This window comes from Ursus americanus, chromosome 16 (genome assembly GCF_024610735.1).
Source record: "Ursus americanus isolate L20-20 chromosome 16, mUrsAme1.1.p, whole genome shotgun sequence".
NCBI lineage: Eukaryota > Metazoa > Chordata > Mammalia > Carnivora > Ursidae > Ursus > Ursus americanus.
In genome coordinates, this window is record NC_142142.1 from 20,643,353 (window position 1) to 20,667,801 (window position 24,449).

General features: G+C 33.3%; 1 protein-coding gene across 2 annotated transcripts in view; it reads left to right on the top strand.

Annotated features, from left to right (window-relative positions):
• Positions 1-24,449, top strand: part of TMEM135 (transmembrane protein 135) — a 248,623-nt gene that overhangs the window by 144,645 nt on the left and 79,529 nt on the right. For both annotated transcript variants that reach the window (XM_045815551.2, XM_045815552.2), the window contains one exon: positions 17,920-17,966. In XM_045815551.2, coding sequence (XP_045671507.1) covers positions 17,920-17,966 — 47 coding nt within the window. The remainder of the gene's footprint in view (positions 1-17,919; positions 17,967-24,449) is intronic.

Here is a 24,449-nt window from a genome sequence, read left to right on the forward strand (position 1 = left end):
GTATGGCATGGTACGGGAGACAAAACAGTACCTCAAGCACAGCATTTCTACATTTATTTATTGTATTTATGAAGGTTTTTACAGATTTGATTCCATTTGAACAAAAATTTTCTTTGTTTGAAAAACAAAACTGCCGTTTTAGGTATTTAGATTTATTGACCGGCTGGGTTTTGGATAGGTGAGGTTAATTATACAGTTAAAACACAAATGATTTAAAGTCTTACGAAAATACTTTTGCCTTAAGCCATTTCTAAAATATATTTTCTCAATGGGAAAGTTGTATGCTTTAGTTTTATCAGACACTTTAAAAACGTATTGTAGAAGTTTAGCAGTCCCAAATTCAAAGCACCAAATAACATAGAAAAAAATGAAATTATACAAAATTAAGGACTAACTTACATCTAAGAAAGCAGTGAATACAGTAAAACAGCAAAATGAAGAGTCTTAGTATGTTTAAGGAATATATATCATTTAGCCCAGCAATGAGGGAGTAGATCTTTTTTTAAAAGAATTTGAAACTTTATCAGAATTGAATGCTATTTAAATGAAAAGGAAATAATTAGAAAAAAAAGTTATTCCATAAGTTATAGGTGTATTTTTGAGGATACGAAAGCTTAAATGAGAAGAAAAAAAAAGGTTTATTAATGTTGCTATAAATGCATATGTGATCCAGGTTTGGACCTGTCTGGAGCTGAAAGATAGTCCAATTACTCTCTTCCTCCATGGAATATCTTGGGTGACTCCTTTACCATTGAGTACCTAAAAAATTGATTGAGATTGTTTAAGTGTCCCTTGTAGTTCTGACCTACAGAGGGACCAAGGTATGAGGTTATCATCTTTGAAGGACAGGTTTTGTGGAAGGTTCCTTTTTTTTTTTATTTTTTAATGAACTAGAAATTACAGGTGTAATTTAGAGAAGGTAGATTTCAGTGCAGTGATGAGGAAGAATTTTCAAATAGAACTGTCCAAAAAATGGATCTGGTTGCCTGGCAAAGTTGAGAATTTTCTCATTCTAGGAAAATTTTAAGCAAAAGCTATATCATGGTCTTTTATGGTCATCACAGAAGGGACTCATGAAGCAGAGAACTGGTTAGATTAGATAGTTCTCAGGGTTTTATCAGTGCTTAAGATTATATGAGAGGTCCACCTAAAAAATCTGTAAGGGTTCCTCTAGGTCGGTGGTTTCAGCTGGGGGCAATTTTGAACACCCTCCCAGAGATAGTTGGTAATGTTTGGAGACATTTTTGGTTGTCCTCCCAGGTGTTGGGAGTGCCATTGTCATCTGGTGGGTAAAGGCCAGAGATGCTGCTGAACATCCACAGTGCGCAGGACAGCCTCCCACTTCTCAGCCCCTAACAACAAAGAATTGTCTCCAGTGCCAAGGGTGAGAAACTCTGGGATTTGGTTCTGGGGATCTGGCAGAGTGAGTGATTTAGACTGTTGTCTATTTGCTCACTGAGACTGGTCTGAGCCTGAAGTGATTAGTCCAGCTCGTGCTGGCCTCAGGCAGAAGTGGGGAGTAGGAAACAATTGTTTTCAACGGCTCCTTGTCCTGCTCTTCACATTGTCAATTCCATTGCTCGCATGCTCTGTAAGGTCCACCTCTTACCATCCTTCGGGGCCTGTCCTCTCTAATGACTTTTGATCTCATCAAACTTAGCTCCCTTGGGTCCTATTCCTTCAACATCTGTTCTCTTATTACCTAGGTAATAGAAAAATGTATATACCTACTCATTTTAATTTAGTGCCCTTCTCTTAATTGGTGATAATACCTGAATCTCTTTTTCTCCCCTTTCGAGTTATGGTGATTCTGCTGGATCCTTCCAAGATGGACAGTTATCTACTCAGAGGGCTGTAAAATTTACAGGTTGTCATTCATGCAGATTATATGTGAATACTTTATTAAAGCAAGACAATGGGATTCTTGTCTAATATCTGTTCAAAATGATTTAAATAAAAATTCAAACAAGACATTAGAAATATTTACATGCATATATATAAAACTAATTAGAGCTAGCAACTCAGATTAAAATATCAGTGAAAGCAATTTGAGTATTGGAAATTATTAATACTAAGAATGATCTACAATCACTTGGGTACAGATTGCTTAACTTTTGAAGGTTAGCTGACCATCAGTTTTATTTACATATGTATGCAGAAATGGGATAATCAGGCAATAGTTTTGTGTTGATATTTAGTTGATATAAATTAAATTCTTTGATTTGTAGTTTGGTGACTTAACAATCCAAAATGAAATTCAAATGTCCCCTTATTATTATAGATAATGGAAAAAGTTTTCTCCTAGTCCTTCATAGTCTCACTCCTAAATAATGAGTATATTTTGTTGAAGAATTTATTTGTTGCCCAGCTAGTTCTCAATATATATAAAAGTCTATTTCCAATGAACGTTTTGAAGCAGAATAATTACCAATATTTTAATGTTTAGTTTTCACTTAAAAACTGGTCATTGTACCCTTTTTCACTCTCATAATAATGAAATCATGCTTCCACAAATGCCAGTTTATACTTTGGCTCCTAGCTTGTTTAAGATGAAGGAATGTACACGTAGGATAACTCAGACACTGAGACTGTGTGTACCAGGAACCACCTGCTTTCCTTAGGGGCCTTTTCTATTAAAATATTAATCAGACTATTTGTTGTTATGACAGAATTTCCATTTGAAAATTTTGGCTAACATACATGCATACCTCATTTTTGCCCTATATTTAATATACTAAGAAAATTACATTTAGAAATGCTCTTCAGAACTTTGCTGTTTCTACTCCCAATTAGTTTGGTTTATTGTTACTAATTAAATTTTGAAGACCGAGAAGCCCAAGTCATATCAGTTTCAAAGTGCTTTGGGTGTTGTGAGGACTTAACTTTTTAGGGTATTACTCTGTTTCACTCCTAATCATCTTTCCAGCATGACAGTATTGGGTGGTTCTGCTCTGCTGTTAAACTGCTTATTTATCTCATTCTAACTTTGTGGGTGGAGACAAGAATGGTATTTAGACATGGTGTTTTAGAAATATCCCAAGGATGTCTTTCTATGTGCTATAATTTATAGAATTTTATTTTGAAAAGGCTCTAACTTTGTAAACTGTAAGATACCTTTAAAAATAGCTATCTCAAAAAATCTGAGTCGGATGCGAGAAATAACTAAGTCTATAATTTCAGTGAATGTTTTTGTTGTTGTTCTTAACCATGAATTCTATGTCCCATATGTCTATATGTTCATTAATCTGCATTTTCAAGGTACTACTTTGGAATATAACCTAGAATAAGTATAAATTCACATTTTTGGGATTATTAAATGTAATATGCTAGAGAAAAGTAAACTAAAACTGCAGCTAGCTAAAGAAGACTGTGAGAACATTAAGAATGCTGTTGTGAAAAGGCTTAAAAAAGACCTTTGTTCAACTCTTCCAATGCCTGTTAATGACATCTTTTGGGGAAAAAAAATTGGGAAGAAAAAACAAAACTTATTTTTCCTTACATGACAGTTTCCATAGGAGTAGATGATTATCAGGTTGTGAACATAACTGAGGGACTAAATACTATGTGAGGATCACAGTCTTCATCCTGAAGACTCCTAGTCCTCTCAGCTGTAGGAGTTATGGAAAAGCAAGTAAGATGGAGAGAAAAAAACAAGGTGGAGGTTTCTCTGAATTTAGACTATACTCAGATTTGCAGGTATATTATTTTGAGTTTATTTGGAAAGTTTAGGGAATACTCTCCTTTGGTAAGAGGATTCTGAAGAGGAGTTGTAGGTATAAACCAACCTATGTACCCATCTGCCTTTATCTGTCTTTCCACACACACGTACACATACATGTCTACAGATATACACAATACTGACATCAGCACTGTAAGAATAATGTACTTTTAAGGGAGAAGAGTCTGAACAAACATTCCCTATATTAGTGCCTAAAATGGTGGTTTTGACTGGTAGACAGACACACACATACACTTCCTGCCTGCATTTTAGGATATATGGTCCTGATTCATCCTTGAAACTGCCTATACACAAATTTCATTTAAGGCCTTGACCACATGCAACTGGAATACAAGGCAAAATAGAGATTTCCGTGCTATATAGACGTGATGGCCCGCTCTATAAATCTCTCTTTTATCATTTTGCAATCCATAACCAGTAGCTAATACTGGATGTAAACTTCATTTTGTACTAGATTTTTATCTGTGTTTATTCTTAATTCATTTTAACTGTTGGAACACGACCAGATAAGCATTTAAGTTTCTTCTCATTGCCCTAGGCCCGTAAGTACTGAACAAAGTTGACTTTGGATTTCAAAAGGTATCGGTAGTGATTTTTAAAAAAATTCTTTTATTCTCTTTTCTGTTAAAACTGTTAAGATGGTTTTGTAAATATTTTGAAAAAGGCATACATTCCCATATTATTGTTTCTCTTAGTGATAAACTGGGTACTGAATCTGTCGTGCTGACACAACACAGAAAAATGAAGGTGTCTGAAAACAGCCAATTAGTTCTGGACCTTTCCTGCTGGAGAAATGCTAGTATGCAGAGAAGAATCAGCAGCTGAATAGAAATAGTGAGAACCAGGACAGATATGAGCAATGCCATGCCTAATCAAGGAAGGATTTTCTCAGATGAATTCTGGAATGAGCGTATACCCAAAGAATGGGCACGGGGTATACTATTTGCGAGAACTAAGTGACATTTTATCATACCAATGCATGAGTAAAATTACCCTTATGCTGTGTTTAAAACAACAGTAAAGAGATTACATATCCTTTTACTTATTGTTGAAGGCTGTTTTTTTTGGGGGGGGGGATTATGCATTGGGATTGATTTGGTTCTCAGTGGACACCTAAAATATTTGGAACCCAGCTGGAGGGCAGCTGTTGGCTTTTGGTCCATAGCACAGTGTTGTTTGATGAGGTAGTGAGGGCTGTCTTACTGGCCACCTTAGTTAGTATTATAATAACCCTCACTCTAATGGTCTTTCTTACCTTTATCAAATGATAAAAATCTGAATTGCCATATTGCTGTGTGCTATTTGTATGTGGCCTTGCTATGACCTCTCTAAAGTAATCTGGGTGCTCTTATTTATTCATTTTTGTAATGTCTCTGAGGGAAAAACACAATATCACCCTAAGCCTGTTTCTTATTTGAGGTTAATGGGAATATTACCATTTGGATGAAAATAACTAACCTACTACAAATTGTCTACTTATAATAATGAGGTTTCACCTAGGTGACCTGTCTACTTTGCCCTGCTGAAAACACAATATTTTTTCAGCTTCAACTTTGCTCTGAGTCCATATAAAACCTTTCTCCTCCATGTGCTGAATGACATGTGAGCTTTTTTGTGTCGTTTTGTTTTTTTCTGAATTGAGAAAGTAACATGTTTGGCAGCATTAGGATAAAGAATGGTCCCTTACATAGTTATGTAAACATAGTGGAAAACTGGCTCATGTCACTTTTTTCTCATCTCACTCAATATATAAACAAGGAAGGTTTCTAGGTTCTTTTCTTTTAATTGTAATATTTAAATTACTTATTTTGGAATTTGAAAAAATATTTTTTTAGATATGTTTTTCTTTACTAGAATAAATATTTCATACAGATTTTGAGGCTTATGGAATTTTCTTGTCTATCTTTGCTTTTCTTAAATCTGTTTCATTATGTCAATAGTGAGTTCTTTCACACTGAGACTATATCTTAACTTACTATTTTATTTGTTGTGCATGAAAATAAGAGATGTTTTATAATTAAGTCGAACGAAATTTATAAAAACTGTAAGGCTTTAATGAATGGGTTTTTTTTTTAAAGGAATCTTTGCGAGAAATCCGTGATATCTCGGGTTTTGGAATCACACCTGGTTTCTAAACCTGCCTCAATCCCATAACTATCTATGTCTCTAAACATCTTCCCTGACATAGAGATAATAATCCCTACGTTGGCAGGGCAATTTTGAGGATTATGTAAGGTGATAAATGTCAGGCACCTAATACAGCATGTGACATGTAGCAAGGTCAGTAAACATCAACAACTGATGTTGTTGTCGCACTTTTATTTTAATTACTATTATATTGAACTCTGAAAAATTTCCTCTCTCTTTTTAAAAGAATGACAGACACTAGTTAAAATAATAATACATTGGAAACATTATGGGGATTATTCCTCCCGTGGAAACACTGTAACTACTCAATCAGTATTAATAAGAATAAAATATTTTCTAGAGGCAGAGGAATATAATTCAGTCTTGAATTTGAAATCAGAATAGTCTTTGCTTTGAGTCTTAGTTCAGCCACTAAATATTCTGTGATTTTAGGTGAGTAATTTATATCCTGAGCCCACTTGCCTCATCTTTAAAATGGGAGTGATAAAAACCTACCTTGAGCTATTGTTAGGATTAAAGATAATATTTTAAAGATACCTTTTATAGTACCTGGCACTGTTAATCAATAGCAGTTTATGATCTGTTTTATTCCTCTCCTTTCCTCTTTCTCCTTGTTCTCTGGTCCTTGTCTTGAGTTACCTGTACTAACTTTGCATCTTTAAACTCATCCAGGGTTTCTTTTGGCTTCCTTTTCACACTTGTTTCCTGTTTGTTTTGAATTGCATTTTTAATGACTTTTAATGACCAGTGAATTGACCATACAATAGAGAAATGGGGAAAAAAAGAAGCAGCTGAATATTTTGATAACTTTTAATTATAAGTCAGTGGCCAAACCTATGTCCAATAAACTGCATTTCCTTTACCTGATCATAATTGAGATGCGAATAAAGTGTTGTGGGTGGGTGTCGATAATGTCTAATTGGTGTTTATAGCCCAGTTTAAAGAGTATGCTTTCAACGACTATTTTGTTCAGTGATTGAATTCACATCTTGGCTTTTACCTGACCATTACATTTTTTAAAATTTTTAAATAAGCACTGAATGTTTCTATGTATAAACCTTTATCTGTAGTCTTTTAAATAGTGAGTTGTTTAAAGCAATTTATTTTTTAAAAATCTGCTAGCAGAATTAGCATTTTGTTGTTATAAGGAATTAACTTGCAGGTTGTATTAGTTACTGTGTACTGAAATTTTTCATAGTTTTATGCTTTACATTGTTTCATTTTTATGGAAAACAAAGTACAATTTACTCACTTAACCATAAAAGGACAGGATATCATATAAGCTATACTTCCCAGCCACTATCTAACATAATTCATTCACAACTGAAAAATTTCAAGGTTAATGTATGCCAGACTGATTGCTGACCTTGAAGGTATAATTCAAGAATAGTCGGCAGTGCAAGGAAGAGACTAGGCCCAAATTTTGGTCCATTTAGTGTAATTTCTTACACTCAGCTCAGTCAGTACAAGTACTTTAAATTTATACATATATTCTGAGATTTGTCTCTTAGTATATTAGTGAGTGTTTGCTTTGAACTAATTTTCTTGTATGGTGAAAAAATCGATGAAGGGAATCAGGATTTTGGAGTTCTGAAGAATCGTAGAGATTAACTTCTTTTAAAGATGAAAAGTTAAGGTTTAAAAAATGGAAGTGATTTGATCAAGTTTATAGTCTTAATCTGGATATCCAAGACTTCTTTCTTACCTCTAGCCTGGCATTTGTGACTCTAAAATTCTCTGTAAGGTGTTTTGTACTGTTCCTGTATTTGTTTTATCAAGGAAGGGAAATTTTTAAAAAAATCACTAAGTAAAACTGCCAATCTGAAACAAAGGGGCAGATTACAAAGATGGACTGTATGTTAAGTGAGATTTTAATTACATAAGGATTTTTTAAAATTATAAAGCAATACATGGCTATTTAACTTGAGAATAGCACTGTTTAAAACTATGCATTGTCTAAAGCCAATCGATATTATGATAATGATATGTTGTGTGTTCAGAGTCAAAATATATACACTGCAAATTATGATAGCATTCATCCAATAAGAGTGGTTTCTCCCAAGAGGCCATGTAATGATCTGTGTTTGCAGAAAAATGAAAAAAAAAAATGCTGAGAGTCTAAAGTTCAGCCTTTTAAAAAGTGTATGAATGGGGTACTATTTAGTTTTTTGAAAGATGGATTGTGTAAACAGAAACTAACATCATTATCAAAAACCTTATATATCAAAAGTCTATCCATGTATGGAATTTGGTGAAATAGAGACTGTCCTTTGGGACTTTGTGTTCTAAGTAAGTTCTGGTGGAGACATAAAAAAAGGTATATAGATGGCCAAAAAGCATTGCCTAAATATGTTGAATAATTACAATAATAGCATAATCAGATGTTTTGGTGATTACCTCTTGAAGGGTGAAGTGTAAATATTCTGTCCTAGCATATTGTATTGGAATGATTGGTTAATGTGCCTGCATTTCCACTAGACTGACCTCATAAGGGCAACAGGTATCAAGTATTATGTAGTTTTGTTTCCCTAATATACTGGCAAAATAGCAAGTACTGAATAAATATATAAATGAAGGCGACAATTTGTCCTTCTTTATCTGTTCTTTTTCACCCAAGGATAATGCAGGCTCCTGATTGTCTAGAGCTTACCTCTACATAGCTCTCTCTTTTTGACTTACTAAGTCACAAAGTGTTAGAAACACATAGGCACCAGATAAATTTTTGTGAATGGGTGGGTGGATACGTGGTTAAAGTACGAATAAAGTACACATGGGCAAGAGGAAGTTTGTTGCTTCTTTTACAGAAATAGAAATGAGATTTCAGTATTTATTTGTGTCATGGAAGAAGAGGGCATGATGAATATGGGGGAAATGGGCTTGATGAGTAATGAAGGCCAGACAGCAAAGGGCATCATTGTCTTTGGACACACTCAAGAAGGAGTATCAGGGACAAAGAACATTTAATCGAGTATGTTAAAGAAAAGCAGGAGAGCTCTGTGGTAGGAAGTAGTTAATGCACCATCTGTTTAGGTCTCTAGTAGGCTCTAAAATGACTTCAGGATATGTGTTTTAACCATTTTGAGGCTTAAATGGTAAAAACAGCTTTCTTTTCCAGGACATGTTTGTGTTGGGTCATATTCACATTTTTAATATTTCTGGTTATTTTTAGGATTTTAAAGTATTCATATATTGTGAGACTATTTCTTTGTTAGAGCCTTGAGAAGGATAGTTTTCATATAATTCCACATGACATAGTGAAGAGAGTAATAGTACAGTTTTTTTTTTCTGAAAGTTTTGTAGAGCTCGATAGCAGGAAACGGTGTATTGTAAATCTATCACTTCTTAAAAAGGCATTCCAGAAGAAACTGTTTTTCAGCTGAATGAACTTTACTTTCACATTATTTGTTATACTTTGTGTCTACTTTTGGCTTAAAATGTTCTTTTGGCATTGGACATTATGAGATTTCCTTTCCATGATTACCTTTATTTAACCATTCATACTCTTGGTGCAAATAGAAATAGTGATGAAATCAGTTCAATGTTTTCATATAAGTATATGCAGTTTCAAAAAATACAAATGGTTTCTAACAGATCAACAATCTAAAAATAGGTGAAGGATATGAAAAGGAGTTAAACCAACTGACCAAAAACCAAACAAAACTGTTTATAAATTTATAAGTGAAACAATTTCACTTATAAGAAAAATGCAACTATAACATGAGCTATCGCTTCTTTCATTCATTCAGATTGGCAAGGATAAATAGTTTGATAAAACACAAACTGGGTATGGGAAAATAGGTAGCGTAAGGAAATAAGTGCTTTCATATATGGATGATGGAAATGAATCAAAATAAAAAATGCACCTAGCCCTAAATACAGTGAATTCAGGTCTAAGAATTTACCTCAAGAGATATAAGTGGACATGTTTGCAAAATATACTTTGATATTCAGTGTTTTCTGGCTCCATCCACTCTAAATATTTGTTCATAGACTGTTTTAAAAAATGTCAGCATTTCCATATGGGTGTGTGTGTGTGTGTGTAAAATTAGAAAGGAAAGTATAAAACAATGCCTTTCTTGTATATTGTATCTATACAATATTGTAGATTGTATCTATATAGATACAAATGAATGCACAGACAGGATACCAGATGAGATTGGGCCCATTCAGCGTGGTATGGCCATAGACAGACAGGATACTAGAGATCTGGAATAGGAGGGAACTTTCTTTTCACTGTATTTTTATTATTCAGTTTGCAGTTTTGTTTTTATTGTGTATATGCATTACTTTGTAAAAATGTTTGAATAATTTTTGACATGTAATTTACATGCTGTAAAATTTGCCAGTTGAAAGTGTTAATTATGTGAGTTTTAATGTACTTCCAGAGTTCTGCATCTATCCATGCAATCTAATTTTAGAAGCTTTTCATCACCCCCAAAAGAAACTTTGTACCATTAGCAAACAGTTGCTATCACACCCCACTTCCCTAGCTCTAGACATCCATTACTCTACTTTCTGTAAATAGATTTGTCTATTCTGGAATTCATATAAATGGTATCATACAACATGTGGTCATTTATACTTAGCTTCTTTCCGTTAAATAATGTTTTTGAGGTTCATCCATGTTGTGTGCCCTGCATTACTTTTTGAGTTAAAAAATGTTAAAATTAAAGTAAAAAAAAGCAATTGCAAAATTCCTTATCCTTTTTTAGGTATGTTGTGCAGTGGTTGTGAAATGGAAGAGAATTACAAAGAAATTACTTTTTGTGAATAGTTACTATTTATTGAGCATCTTTGATGTACTAGTAACTCTTTTAGGCTTTATGTATGTTATGTTATCTCTTTTAATCTTTACAATATATGTAATAGGTGGTATCGTATTGTTTCTACAAATGAGTAAATTAAGTGGCATGATTATAAATTTTGTCAATTTCCCCATTAAAGTGTGAAGTATAAAAACAGATGTATGCAGATGTCTCCTTTACAGCAAGTTAGAATATTTTAAGTGCTATATAACATTACCACAGTGGACAGTGGAAATACCATTCACTAGCCAGACAGTTCTAATAGAATGTTTTACAATTATGGAGGTATTCTGTATCTCTTCTGTCATAGTATCCACAACTACATGTGGCTCCTGATTATGTGAAATATGACTCGTTTGAGTGAGGAACTGAGTTTTAATGTTATTTAATTGTAAATAATTTAAATTTACACTCTGCTTCTATCGTTGACATAGTAAGTTACTGGTTGATCCAGGTAATCCATATTCCTACAGCTGTAACAACCAAAACCTGTGCAACACACGGAACAATGGTTTCAGGGTCCTGACATTAGGCACCGAAGGGCAGAGAGGTCTCTGAGGGCGGGGAAACAAATGAAATGAACCATAGGAGTACGCTAGCTTACTGCTTGTGGGAGTTTCCAGTCTTGGATCAAAGAGGAGGCATTCGTACAGTCAAGGACTTTCTGCGTTGAAGAAACAGAATGGAGGACACAATGCTGGATCGAGTTCATAAACAGAAGACTAGAGAGTAAAGTGCTTAGCTGCTTACTAATTAGGGCGTGTACCTGAGGGAAATGCCCCAGACTGAGGAAAGAATTCAACCTGAAAGGATTTGAGGTCCTTACTTGAGTGCTTGGCTTTTGGCGAGAATAGTGCCTTATTTCTACTAGCCAGACTGGAAAATCTTAAGGTTCGTGTGGCATTGGGTAAAGTACACATAAGGGTCCTATCTCAATAATGGGGAGTAATTGGCATTAAATTGAGCACTACTCTACTCCCTCCTAAAATGTCTTAAAAGCAAGTCCTTAAATGATCAAACTGTTTCCAGATAACTGTGTCCCAGCACAAAGCTGAAGAAGATTTATGAGAATACAAAAATATCCGTCACTCACCAAGGTAAAATTCAGAATGTCTGATATCCAATCAAAATTACTAGGCATGCAATAAGAAACAAGAAAATTTGACCTGTAATGAGACAATAAATATGTCAATACCAAACCCAAACTGACAAAGCTGTTTGAGTTTTAGTAGGCAAGAACATTAAAAAGAGTTATTATAACTGAATTCCATAGTTTCAAAAAGTTAGAGACATGGAAAATAGGGGAGAAAATCTAAATCAAACTTTGAGAGATGATAATTACAATGTGTAAGATGGAAAATTTACTGAATGGCATTAATAACACACATTGCAGAAGAAAATATTAGGAACTTGAAGATACAGCAATAGAAACAACCGAAAATAAAACACAGAGAGTAAAGAGAATTTTTTTTTAAACAAAGTAAAGAGAACATTAGTTGTGGAACAACTTCAGGTGACCTACTGTACATTAATTTGAGTTCCTAAAAAAGAAAAGGGGGAAAGAAAAAAAATGATGTCATTATGGCTGAAAAAATTTTCAGATTTGTTGAAAATTGTAGACCCATAATTCCAAGAAATTTAATAAAGCTGTAGTAGAAGAAACGTGAAGAAGACTACTCCAAGGCACATCATAATCAAATTGTAAGAAGATATTGGAGTGACATTTGTTGATGTTAACTACTGAAATAAAATGATCCACCAACCTAGAAATGTACACCCTGCAAAAATCTTTCAAAACAAAGGAAATTATTTTAGATCTACCTTTTTAAAGAAAAAATGTTAAAATGTAGTCATTTTATAATATAGGTTATAGTGCGATAGCTGACAACGGTAGCACAAAGGGCAGAAGAGGAGGAATGGAAGTATCCTATTGTAAGTATAATGTATATAAAGTGGTATAAAATCCCTTGAATGGAGACTGCATCAATTTAAAGATCTGTACTATAAACCCTAAAACAAACACTAAAATAAACCAACAAAAGAGAGAAAATGAAATCATAAAAAACAGTTAACCTAGAAAAGGCAGAAAAAGGACACAAATGAGAAACAATAGAAAAATAAGTACCAAGATGATAGATTTAATTTTGAACTTACCAGTAGTCATGCTAAATATGAGCACTCAATGCCAATGAAGAGATGGAGATTTTCAGATAGAATAAAAAACAAGAAACAACAGATACGTATACACAATGAACTTCTAATGTAAAGACCCAATCAGTTAAAAGTAAAAGAATGGGTAACTAATAGAATCAAAAGAGATCTGGAGTTATTATGAGACAAAATAGATTTCAGAGCAAAGGATATTACCAGAGGTAATGAAGGTAATTTCATCATGATAAAGTGGACATAATTCGAAATGTTTATGTTCCTAAAATTGGAGCTTCAAAATACCTAAGGAAAAACTGATAGAACTGCAAGGAGAGATTGTGGAGACAATTCCACAATTATAGCAGGATATTTTGATAACTTCTCTCAATAATTGATTGAATAAGTAGATAAATAATTAGGGATACAGAAGATTTGAACAACCCTGTCAACCAACTTGACCTAATTGATACTTATAGATACCTCTCCCAGCAACAGTAGAATGCACATTCTTTTAAAATGCACATTGGGGTGGGGGTTCCTGGCTGGCTCAGTCTGAGGAGCATGCAACTCTTGATCTCAGCATTGTGAGTTTGAGCCCCATGTTGAGTGTACAGATTACTTAAAAAAAAATACATATGGGTATTCACCAAATGTATGGAACATATTCTGATATGTTCTGGGACATAAAATAAGTCCTGATAAATTTAGAAATAATCAAGTCATATAAAGTATTTTTTGACCATAGTGGAATCAAATAAGAAGTCAGTAACAGAAAGATTGCTTAAAATCCCCAAATATTTGGAAACTAAGTAACATATTTCTAACTAAGTCATGGATCACAGAATAAGCAAAACAAAACTAGAAAGTATTTTGAATGAATAAAAATGAATAACCAACTTATCAAAATTATCAGGATATAGGTACAGCAGATCTTAGGAAGGTATTAATAGCATTATATACCTATATTAAAAAAGAAAAAAATATAGATCAATGGCCTAAATTTCTGTCTTTAAGAAAATAGGAAAACAAAAGCAAATGAAATGCAAAACAAACTGAAAAAGGAACTAATATTAAGAGCAAATTGAAATCAATGAAATAGAAAACAGAAAAATGATAAGAGAAAATTAATGAAACCAGAAGTTTGTTCTTTGCTAAAATCAATTCAGTTAATATATCTATACTAAGACTGATTTAGAAAATAAGATACAAACTACTAATTTTGGGAATGAGAGAGGTGACATCACTACAGATTCTACAGATATGAAGATGAAAATAAGGGAATGCTATTAAGAATTTTTTGGGTGTGATGGATGTGTTTGTTATCTTGATGATGATGATGGTTTTATAGGTATATACCTATGTAAAGACCTACAAAATTATATATTTTAAATATGTTAATTTTACATCAATAAACCTATTAAAAATTTAGCCACATGTGAGTAGAAGCTACAGAACTGGGCTGTGGAGCAGTATCTGTAAGCTCCTTGAGGATCAAAATCGTATTTAAGTATTCTCTGTATAGAGCAACTATAGAGGAGCTCATTTGACCAATATTTGTTTAGTGAAGGAAATGCAAGATCCAACTAGTGGGGTAAGCATGGATGTATCACCTACCTTCTCAGCAGATTAGTTTCCTGATAAGAAAAAATAGAGGTCCATCTAAGTTCTTTTTAGCTTTAAAATTCTGTAATTTGAAACATAGAGAAAATATTCTTTATTTAACTACAGATTTACATTAATTTGAAAAACCATTCTTTTTGAAAGGATGTTTAATAAATTAGCACAATTAATTTTAAAAATTTGAAACACTATGTTACTCAAATTTCAGTCCTTTCTTTAGAATCTTTATTTTTTTAAAGATTTTATTTGTTTATTTGACAGAGCGAGCGAGAGAGCACAAGCAGGGAGAACAGGGGGAACAGTAGAGGGAGAGGGAGAAGCAGGCTTCCCGCTGAGCAGGGAACCTGATGTGGGGCTCGATCCCAGGATCCTGAAGATCATGACCTGAGCCGAAGGCAGACACTCAACCATCTGAGCCACCCAGGCACCCCTCTTTAGCATCTTTAATTAACATAATACTGAATGCCTTTCATAATAAAAATCAGAACGTTTCCAATGGTTCTATTGATATAGTCCCCTCACTTATCTCTCATTTCCTCAGTGTCTGTACCAAGTCTCTGCATCCTTGACCACTTTGTATAAAACAATAACCCCTGTTCTCCTGCACTTATTTCCTTATCCTGCTTTGTTTTTCTCCAAAACTGCTATCACTATCTTTTTCTTTCATATCTTCTTTTACCTAACTAAAAGGTAACTTTTATTAGGTTAAGGACTTTATCTGTTTTCTGTACTGCTGTAAGTTGTAGAACAGTGCCTGGCACATAATAGGCGTTCAGTAAATAACTGTTAAATGCATTGATCAATGGTACATTAATATCCTTTGGATTCTCTCCCCTCCCCACTTGTACAGATTTTTGTCTCTTGAATCTCTACTGTATAAAACAAAGTGAACTCCAAATATTGGTGATTTGAGAGATTTTGAAAAGTCTGCCTATTTAATAGATACTTTCAGACTTGTCTAGGTTACGTTTTTTGTATCTAGATCACTTCTATAAATAACAAAGCAAAATTAAAACAGTTTGCTGAATGCCTAACAATCATCATCTCATTGAATCTTCCCAGCAGTTCCAAGTGAGATGAAATTCTCACATTACAGACGAGGGATCTAAGGCTTTGGGAAATTAAATAAAGCTTTGAAAGTCACATACAACTAGATTCAAACCCAGATCTGCCATACTCCAAAGATTGAGATCTTAAACATTGTACTTCTTCCCAGTTTCAGATGTATTATTTGCAGAGATAAATGTTAGTTTTACATGAGTACCTATAGGTTTAGCATATTAGGATAGAGCATAGCAACATTTCGAGGGAAAGAGACTAAGGAAATTTTCCTCAAGAGAAGTTAGAGGGTGTGGGAAAGATTTGTGGGACACTTCTAGAGAGGTTTGTGAGTAGGTCTGCAAAGGGGAAAATGACTAGTCTGGGAAGGAATAAGACAGTGAACATCTAGGAAGGATGGCTTTGCCCAAAGGATATAGAGTAATAGGGAAATACAAATTGAGGTTCATATCTGGGTCATTGGCTGGCAAATTAGAACCAGTGAACAATCTCACTTGAACTTTAATTTTAATTGGTTAATCAATAATTGAAATATATTCGATATGTTTTAAGTTATGTTGTCAAAAACAGTGATATGAACCTTACACATCATTGATAGGGTATTTTTAAAGGTAATTGAAAGGAGAGACGAAAGGAAGGAGCAAGGAGGACAGAAGATTGATTATGTGTGTGTGTTTATTAGAGAGATTTTATATACTTTACATATGGAAAAAGATTTTATATATTTTCTGTATAATAAATAATAAAAATATTTGTTTTGCAGTAATTGATACTTATTTTCTTTTGGTTTGTAGGTTTATAGATTTCTAAGCCATGTTTATAGTGCTTATCTTAAGCCAAGGCGGCAAACCCATCAAGCTTAATTTGTAATAGCAAAACTATTAGACTTTCCTTAAGGTGACTAGAATTATTTGTGTTGGAAGTAGCAAAACACTATTTTGCGCTCTATTCGTTTTGGTGTACTTTGTGGTCAGCCTTTTACAGTTAAAGATTGTTCATTTGTCGTTTGTCTATGATGTGAAGCCATTGACAGTCATGTTTAGTTTACACTGTTGTTAACATAGGAACACATTTTACAACTTGTTTTTCAGCAGTTTAGAACTACTTATGGAGATCCACTTTGCTGGCACAACTAAGCTTTTGGTCAGGACTTGGATTCTGGATTCTTTCTATATACACTTTTTTTTTCTTTTTCTATTTTTTCTTTTTTCTTTAAGAGAGAGAGAGAGTAGGGGGAAAAGGGCAGAGGGAGAGGAAAAGAGAGAGAATCTTAAGTGGGCTCCATACCCAGTGTGGAGCTGGATGCAGGGCTTGATCTTACAACCCTGAGATCAAGACTGAGCCAAAATCAAGTCAGATGCTTAACTGACTGAGCCACTCAGGTGCCCCTCCACATACACCTTATTTTGTTGTGTTTAGTGTGATATATTTGAGGGGAGCTTTTAAAGTTAGGTTGACTGTGTTCAGATGCCTGTTTTTAGAGGAATTTTTTAAATAGTTAGTCCATATCCCACAAAAGGCGATTATATTTTTTAGGAGTTTTTCTTATTGGTTAGAATTGGTTGATAAATGAACTGTATTTTATGTTTTAAAAAAATCTGGTCATCTTGGTATAACAGTTAATATGCTTATGATTTATTTGCTGACTTCATTATATAAAAGCCATTTTCTTTGTTCTTAAGTTACTTGTTTTTTTAGGCATTTTTAGAGATTGTTTAAAAAATTGGTTGTTCCTTTTTGAACCATGTTACCCTTCTACCCAGTCTATATACATATATACATATGGTAATATATATACATATTGTATATATATAATGTATAATGTATGTAATTTTATTTATACATGTGTGTATACACACTCATTGCCTTAATATGGCTTATTTGAAAGGTAGAGAATGTGACATATGTGTGACTAGTTTTGCACGTCTTTAAATTGTTTCAGGCACAAGATTTAACAGTGGGTATTTTGCTTTTATAAGACACAAATGATGCAATGACGTGGATGGAGCTAGAGAGTATAATGCTGAGCAAAATAAGTCAGAGAAAGACAAATACCATATAATTTCAGTCACATGTTGGATTTCAGAAACAAAACAAATAAAGGAAAAAAAAAGAGAGAGGAGAGACAAACCAAGAAACAGACTCTTAACTATAGAGAACAAGCTGAGGGTTACCAGAGGGGAGGTGGGTGGGGGGATGGGTGAAATAGGTGAAGGGGATTAAGGAGGGCATTTGCTGTGATGAGCACCGGGTGTTGTATAGAATTGCTGAATTACTGTATTGTACACCTGAACCTAATATCACACTGTATGGGAACTATACTGGGATTAAAATTTAAAAAGAAAGACACAAATGATGTCAGTGTTCTTTTGCAAGTAATATATTTTCTCCTTGTTGTAGGTTCTTTTGTTCTGCATCACAGCTGCCATGTACATGTTCTTTTTCAGGTATGTCCTTTATACCTATTTATTTTAATAGAAAAAATAGTGTTCCTTTGTGGTTTTTTAAAATCAGCCATGTAACTAAAGTTGTTCCCTAAATAATTATTTCTCACAAGTGGCATGAGGTTTTGTTTTTCTTTTTGTGTTTTTTCCCTAGAGTGGTTAGAGATAAATCACTGCATCTTAGTAGAATAGAGAGAGGGAAAGAAGATTTTTTTTTTCATATTATTCTACTTACAGGTTCATCTTGGAAAGCTGAATATAAAAATTAATAGTCTCAAATACTGATAAGTGAATTTTTGTTCTTTTGTGGACCTGATTTTAGGTATCTGGTATCTGAATAGACTTTTTCTTGATTTTTTCTGGATATAGGCAGAATTCAATCACAGCAGGAAGGACCAAACTTTTAAATTAAAATTTGTACTTGATTGACAAAAGCAGTTGTAGATTTTAATAAGATATAATTGGTGGATATACTTATTTTTTCTTTTTACCTAAATCAGACAATTCAACCATACTGAAATTTTAAAACAAGTAATTTCCTGCCAGAACATCCTAATAAATATTTGATAAGCACAATGGTATGATTTTAACTTATGACTTTATCAGAAATTTTACATGCACATTTAAAGCTGTTGCTTTATTCTGCTGTTATTCTTGTAAAAGGACAGCCAGGCCATTAGAAGGGAAAAATGGATCAAATTTCAAGGTAGAGAGATCTTAATTTGCAAAGTATTGGTAATGGGTGCATAATATTTTTTGCCAGTTATTAGTGACTGAAAAATCATCACAGCTCTCTGGGGGTCTTTGTGAAATTGTTTGAGCTACCGTGTGGTGTCTTTCTTATATTTTAACAATTTAAGGGTGAGGTAGAAGAGTTAGAGACAATGACTATATTGTTCCATCAGTTTTCAAAAATTGCGTATTGTATTTAGATACATTATTATAAGACAATATTGTAAAAGTTCATGTCGTTAATCTTTACGTCCATCTAGTCTGAGGGTAAAGCATACCTAGTGAGGAAAATATAAAAAAGAGAAAAACTTAGAAACCTATCTTCTGTTGACATACACAGGAGGAAAATAAAGTATCTAGTAAATTTTCTTTTTGTGAAAATTCCTAAAAGCAGATAGTTAAATGCAACAATCCTTCCAGTATGACACTTAAAGACAGTGTATTTGATCAACAGTTAGCATTTCTTAGTCGTCAGTTTTTGAGGTTTAAAAAACAAATTGTATGTTGAGTATAGTGATAATGTCCAAGTTTTAGGTTCGTCCTCAGAAATCGTACTTTGAAAACTGCTGCCATCAACGTAGTATTTTTGGTGTAGAAAGAAAATCAGCCCTATAAATATGTATTTTGGTGTAGAGCTATGAAACCTTTTCCTGTTTCAGTCACAAAGTCTAGGTTAAAAACAACAATTTAAAATACTTTCCAGAAGGCTCAATACAAGGTTTTAGTGCCAAGATAAACATTTTCAATTTTCTGAGGAAAGGGGTTGTTTTCTTCTAAAAGAAGCACTATCACCAAATTCCTAGTGTTCTTGGCAGAAGTTAGTTTGAATAACTCAACAAAAGGGGTTTGGCAAATGGTAAAATAAAACCATTTATAAAGTACTACAATCAAACAAAACAATGTTACATGTTTGTCTGAACTCCAGCGTGTGTTTGGAATGAACAAACAACATTGTATATAGCAGTTAGGGAGTCTAATTGCATTAAATTATTTTGTTCTTAAAACTCAGTTTTATATACAAATGTTTGAGGTCACATTTTTTCCGTTTATTAACAATTTTAATTCTAATTGCTTAAAATTAGATAAATAAGTATCAAATGATATTGTTCGTAGGTTTCCATTTATAGAAATTTCCTCTGAGAAGGGAATCATTTTATGTTAGAAATTAATCAACTTGTGTTTTTATTTAAGTGCGAAAAAGGGAAATGAAACCCTCCTTCAATAGAGAGAAAATGTGCCAATTTTATTTATTTAGAGAAGGAACTTGAGGAAGTAGTTCCATAGTATTTTCTAAAAGTGACATGTAGGATGTGATGGTTTTAGTATGAATTTACTTAAAAAGTAATGCAGTGTTCTTAGTATTAAAATGATGGCTATTAAAATACGTAATGAAAACATCTTACTTTTGAGTAGTTCTTTTGTTATTTTTAATAGGTACAGTTTTCTTTTCACATGCATTTTTTCATACATGGTGATCTTGATTTTCAATCTGTGCACCAGAAATAAGGCTTACAGTCAGATAGAATCCTGAGAAAACTTCAGAGGCTTGGGTTGACGAAGGGTAATATGTGAAGAGAGTTCTAGTTCTTAGCCAGCTGGCCATCCATCCATCCAGGTGTCTCTTGATACCAACATATGCTGTGGATTCTGTTAGGAACTGGGGTACAATGTTTTGAAGATATTTTGAAAGAAGTCTTTCTGTACAGCCCCCAGTGGGCATTCTTCATAATGATTCTGCTTCCATTGTTCAATCATGTTATTATTTTGTATGTTGTTGTCATAACTTTATCTTAGAGCATGTCTGTCACTATGAAGCAGAAGTCATGGTTGAAAATTTGGTAGAATATTTTTTTTCTCATGCATACCTTTAAAGCACATTTTTTTTAAAACTTCCAAATGTGTACTTAACGGCTAAAGCAACCTGTTTTTTTTAAGTCAGGCATTTATTATAGTTGTTGATTTAGGCTTGATTAGAATCTTTCCAACAGTCATGTGGAGAGAAGAAATTAGTTTCTTTTGAACCATTAACTCTTTTTTTTTTTAACCGAAAGGCAAAGGAAAGAATCAACAACACCACAAACAGCATGCCAAAAGTATTACACATAATCCTGCTCACAAAAAACAAACATGCTACGCTTTTAAGCAATTTATTTATTGGTTTTATTTTCAATATTAGGTATCTGTGTATGGAGAGCACATAGTTTAGAAAAGTGAAATAATTCAGCTTCACTTTTCTTTAATAATTTAATTTAAAATAGTGTCATAAAGCATATCATGACAACTTTGATCCCATCCTGGTGAGTACCTAGCTGGAAATTCTTTCCACCTGCCTTTGCAAAGGCAGCAACAAATCCAACAGTTTGTTTAAACATGTAGATTGAAAGGCTCAGACTTGTTGTCATAGCAGATAATCTATGGACTGTGTATGACTGATTCACAGGAGACATATCTTAATCTGCTATAAACATTGAAAAACATTGCGTTTTTATTTAGAATCCAGTGCAAATTAAAGTTGGTTGTTGTTGTGTTTAAAACATTATTTAGAAACAGTACTGATGCCTGCCATTGATGAATTCTAGTCAACTCTCTGTGAAGGTACAAATAATAAACTGTTTCATTAGTCTCAAGATAATGAATGTATTTTGTTTTTAAGAAAATGAAATGAATTATTTATTGGCTATCTGCATTTTTGAGTGAAAGATGTTTGTGATTGTCCTCGAATCTCCTAATGTAAACGTAACCTAGTATCTTTGAAGTAACTTTAAGGGCAAGTAAATAACTTTTGATCTGGGTCTTTTGACCATTATTGATTTTAACAAAAGTCCTTTAAATATCAGTTAGGTTCTATTTTTTCAAAGTACTGCCTAGAACTACACAAAAATCGAGTCTAGAAAATTATATATGGCATTTGAACTTTAAAAGTTTTACTTCAGGATTAGGAGAGTTTGCCCTAAATAATGAGATTTGTATTTTGAAGAGATTTCTTCCAGCAAAGCAGAGAGTGAATTGGAGGTTTAGAGGGGGCAGAATGGCAGGTAATGGGAGGATACTGTTGCAGTTATCCTGGAAGGAAATGGTGGGGGTATGACTGAATGGTAATGACATAGTAAAGAGTGGATCTATCTGAGATATCAGGATTGATGCTTGGATGAAGAAGAGAGAAACACTGGAAATTAGCAAATTAGAAAATGTGTGGAAATTGGTTACAGGTTTTGCAAATACTGAGCTTGAAGTGCATTTAAGACATTCACATTAAAAGATATAAATATCACTTGGGTATTTGGAGATTAGGAGATAAATAGAGGCTATGCTTGATTGTCACACCAGCTGGTTGGGTACAAATTGTACAACTTCTGTATGCTCAGTTTTTTCTTTATTAAAAAGTAGAAGTTATTATGTGGACCTCATAGGTCAGGTTCTGGTGATTAAATTAGACACAGTTTCTTTCAAACTTTTTAATATGACCCAAAATAAGGACTATATTTTATATTGTGAATACACACACACATTAATTTTCCAGAATAATACTTAACTTTACTAAATGGAATACATTTGGATATTTTTTATTCTAATTATTTAAAAAGCTGCTTTGAACCACTAATGAGTAATGACAGCAGTGTGAAAAAATACTGAGCTAATACAGGTGAGCACCTAGCTCAGTGATTATTACTAGCAGAAGTAGAGTTATGAGTAGTGATTATTATCTGTAAACTAGGAAAGAAAGTTAATTAAAATGGAGGATTTCAAGAATGAGGGCATTATCTTTCCTGTTAATGTTGTAAATATATTCATTAAGGTAGGGGCTAAAAATGTTCATTTGCTCTAGCAACCTGGTGGTCAGTGGTCACCAGCTAGAGAAATTTTTGTTGTTGTTATAGTAGATTGAGAAATGTGACATTATGTTCACTTTAAATATATACAATTAATTTTGTCAATTATTTTTTGAGGAAGGTTGCAAAATGCAACCTTTTTTTTAGTAAATGCAAAAAAAGTGTGAGCTGAGGAAGCAGAATGAGTATAATAAACTCAAGAAGTTTGAGAGGAGAAAGGGTAAGTTGTTACAGGAGTAAGGTTTTCTTTTGGATTCCTTCTTAGTTGTTTATTTTTTTAGGCAAGAGAGACTAGGCTATGGGAAAGTTTAAGTGAGTAAAAAGAAGGTTGCACAAGCAGGAGAGATTAACAAGTTGTGGAATTAGGAAAGGGAAGATAAATGGTCTAAAATGCAGTCCAAAATGTCAACATAGATAGCTTGATTCTTAAACCTCTGTTTGTCTGAGAGAGATCATGTTAGATGATTAGGAGGAAATTGAAGTTCTGTTTGAAAGCCTTGAACATATGGTTTAAGTGGAAGAGGACTGCTATATACAGAAGAGGTAGTAAATAGAAAAATCTGAAGCCTTTGGCTTCCTAAATTGTCGTTCTTAAAAGGTAAATTAACTTGTTAATAAAAATTGACATGGGCTTGGGAAACCAACATTCCTCAGAAGATATATGCAGGTGAATTGAGGTACTTCCATAATTGGCAATTATACTAGCGAGCTTACCAAGAATGCAAAATCTGTCCTATGCAAAAAAGGTAGAGATCATTAGGACTGTTGCTATCTTCAAAGCAAGCAGAAAAGGTGAGAAAACATAGGTTCAAAATTTTGTAAATCACTTTTTCTGACAATGCAGAGCTTATTATCAAGTCAAATGACTGTAATCTGACTTTCTTTTCTCGGGGGTAGAGAATTAGTCTGCCCATGTGGTGAATGTAGTCCATCTATGGATGGAAGTTGTGACAAATCTGTTTTCACTTTTTGCCTGTCAGCCTTTGAGATACTGTGCCTAGATAAAGAAATTGCACAAACATTTTATATCTAATATAAATGTTTATTATTTTTAGTAGAAAGCAAAGAGAAATATTGCTTAGAGAAATACTATCAACTTAAAATGCAACCTCTTACGGATTTGATGGCACACAGTCACATTAGAAGTGGTCAGTTGTCTTTGCAGTTTTATTTTCAAGAATAAAAATGGCATTTTGGGGTGGTTTTTAAATGTAAATATTTTATTTATTTTTACTGATGTCTAAGCTCAAGAAGTGAAGACATCCACATGTTACTAAGTCAATGAAGAGTTTACACTATTAATATGCCTGTAGGCTTGTTCTAGTAGTTCTGAGATTCCACTGGATATTGGAACCTCTGTGAATCAAGATGGCAGTTTGTAGTTAAAATAAAGGGTAAACCATAATTATGTTTATCTTTTTTTTCTTTAAGAACCTGATGTACACTTCTGACCTAGAACAATTTTAACTTCTGTTAGCACTGTTCACCTAAATCGAGTTGGCACTATATAGTTGTATTTATTTTTTATTGAATCTATAAAATACAGTGTAGCTGGAATTTAGTAGTAGTAATAGCTGTGTCATGAATAAGAAGTCATTTGTTTCAAGTTCTACAGTTGTATTTATTTTATTAACAGAAGAATAATTCTTATAAGTAATTCTTCTTAAGTAGTTAGGAGAAATGAAAATGTCTTTATTTTGGAAATGACAATTCACAGAAGATTTTAACAAAGCATTTTGCAATAAAGCATTTCTATTTTGAGCAACAAGAAATCACTCTTGGGTGTAAGAATCTGTTACCTTAACAGAAGTCTCAGCAAATCAAATATTCGTAAGAGAAATAATATGATAAATTTATAACACTAGTGGTGAATTCTTGAAATAATGTAGGTACTTTTTTTTTTCTCCTGATGATGTCAGTAATA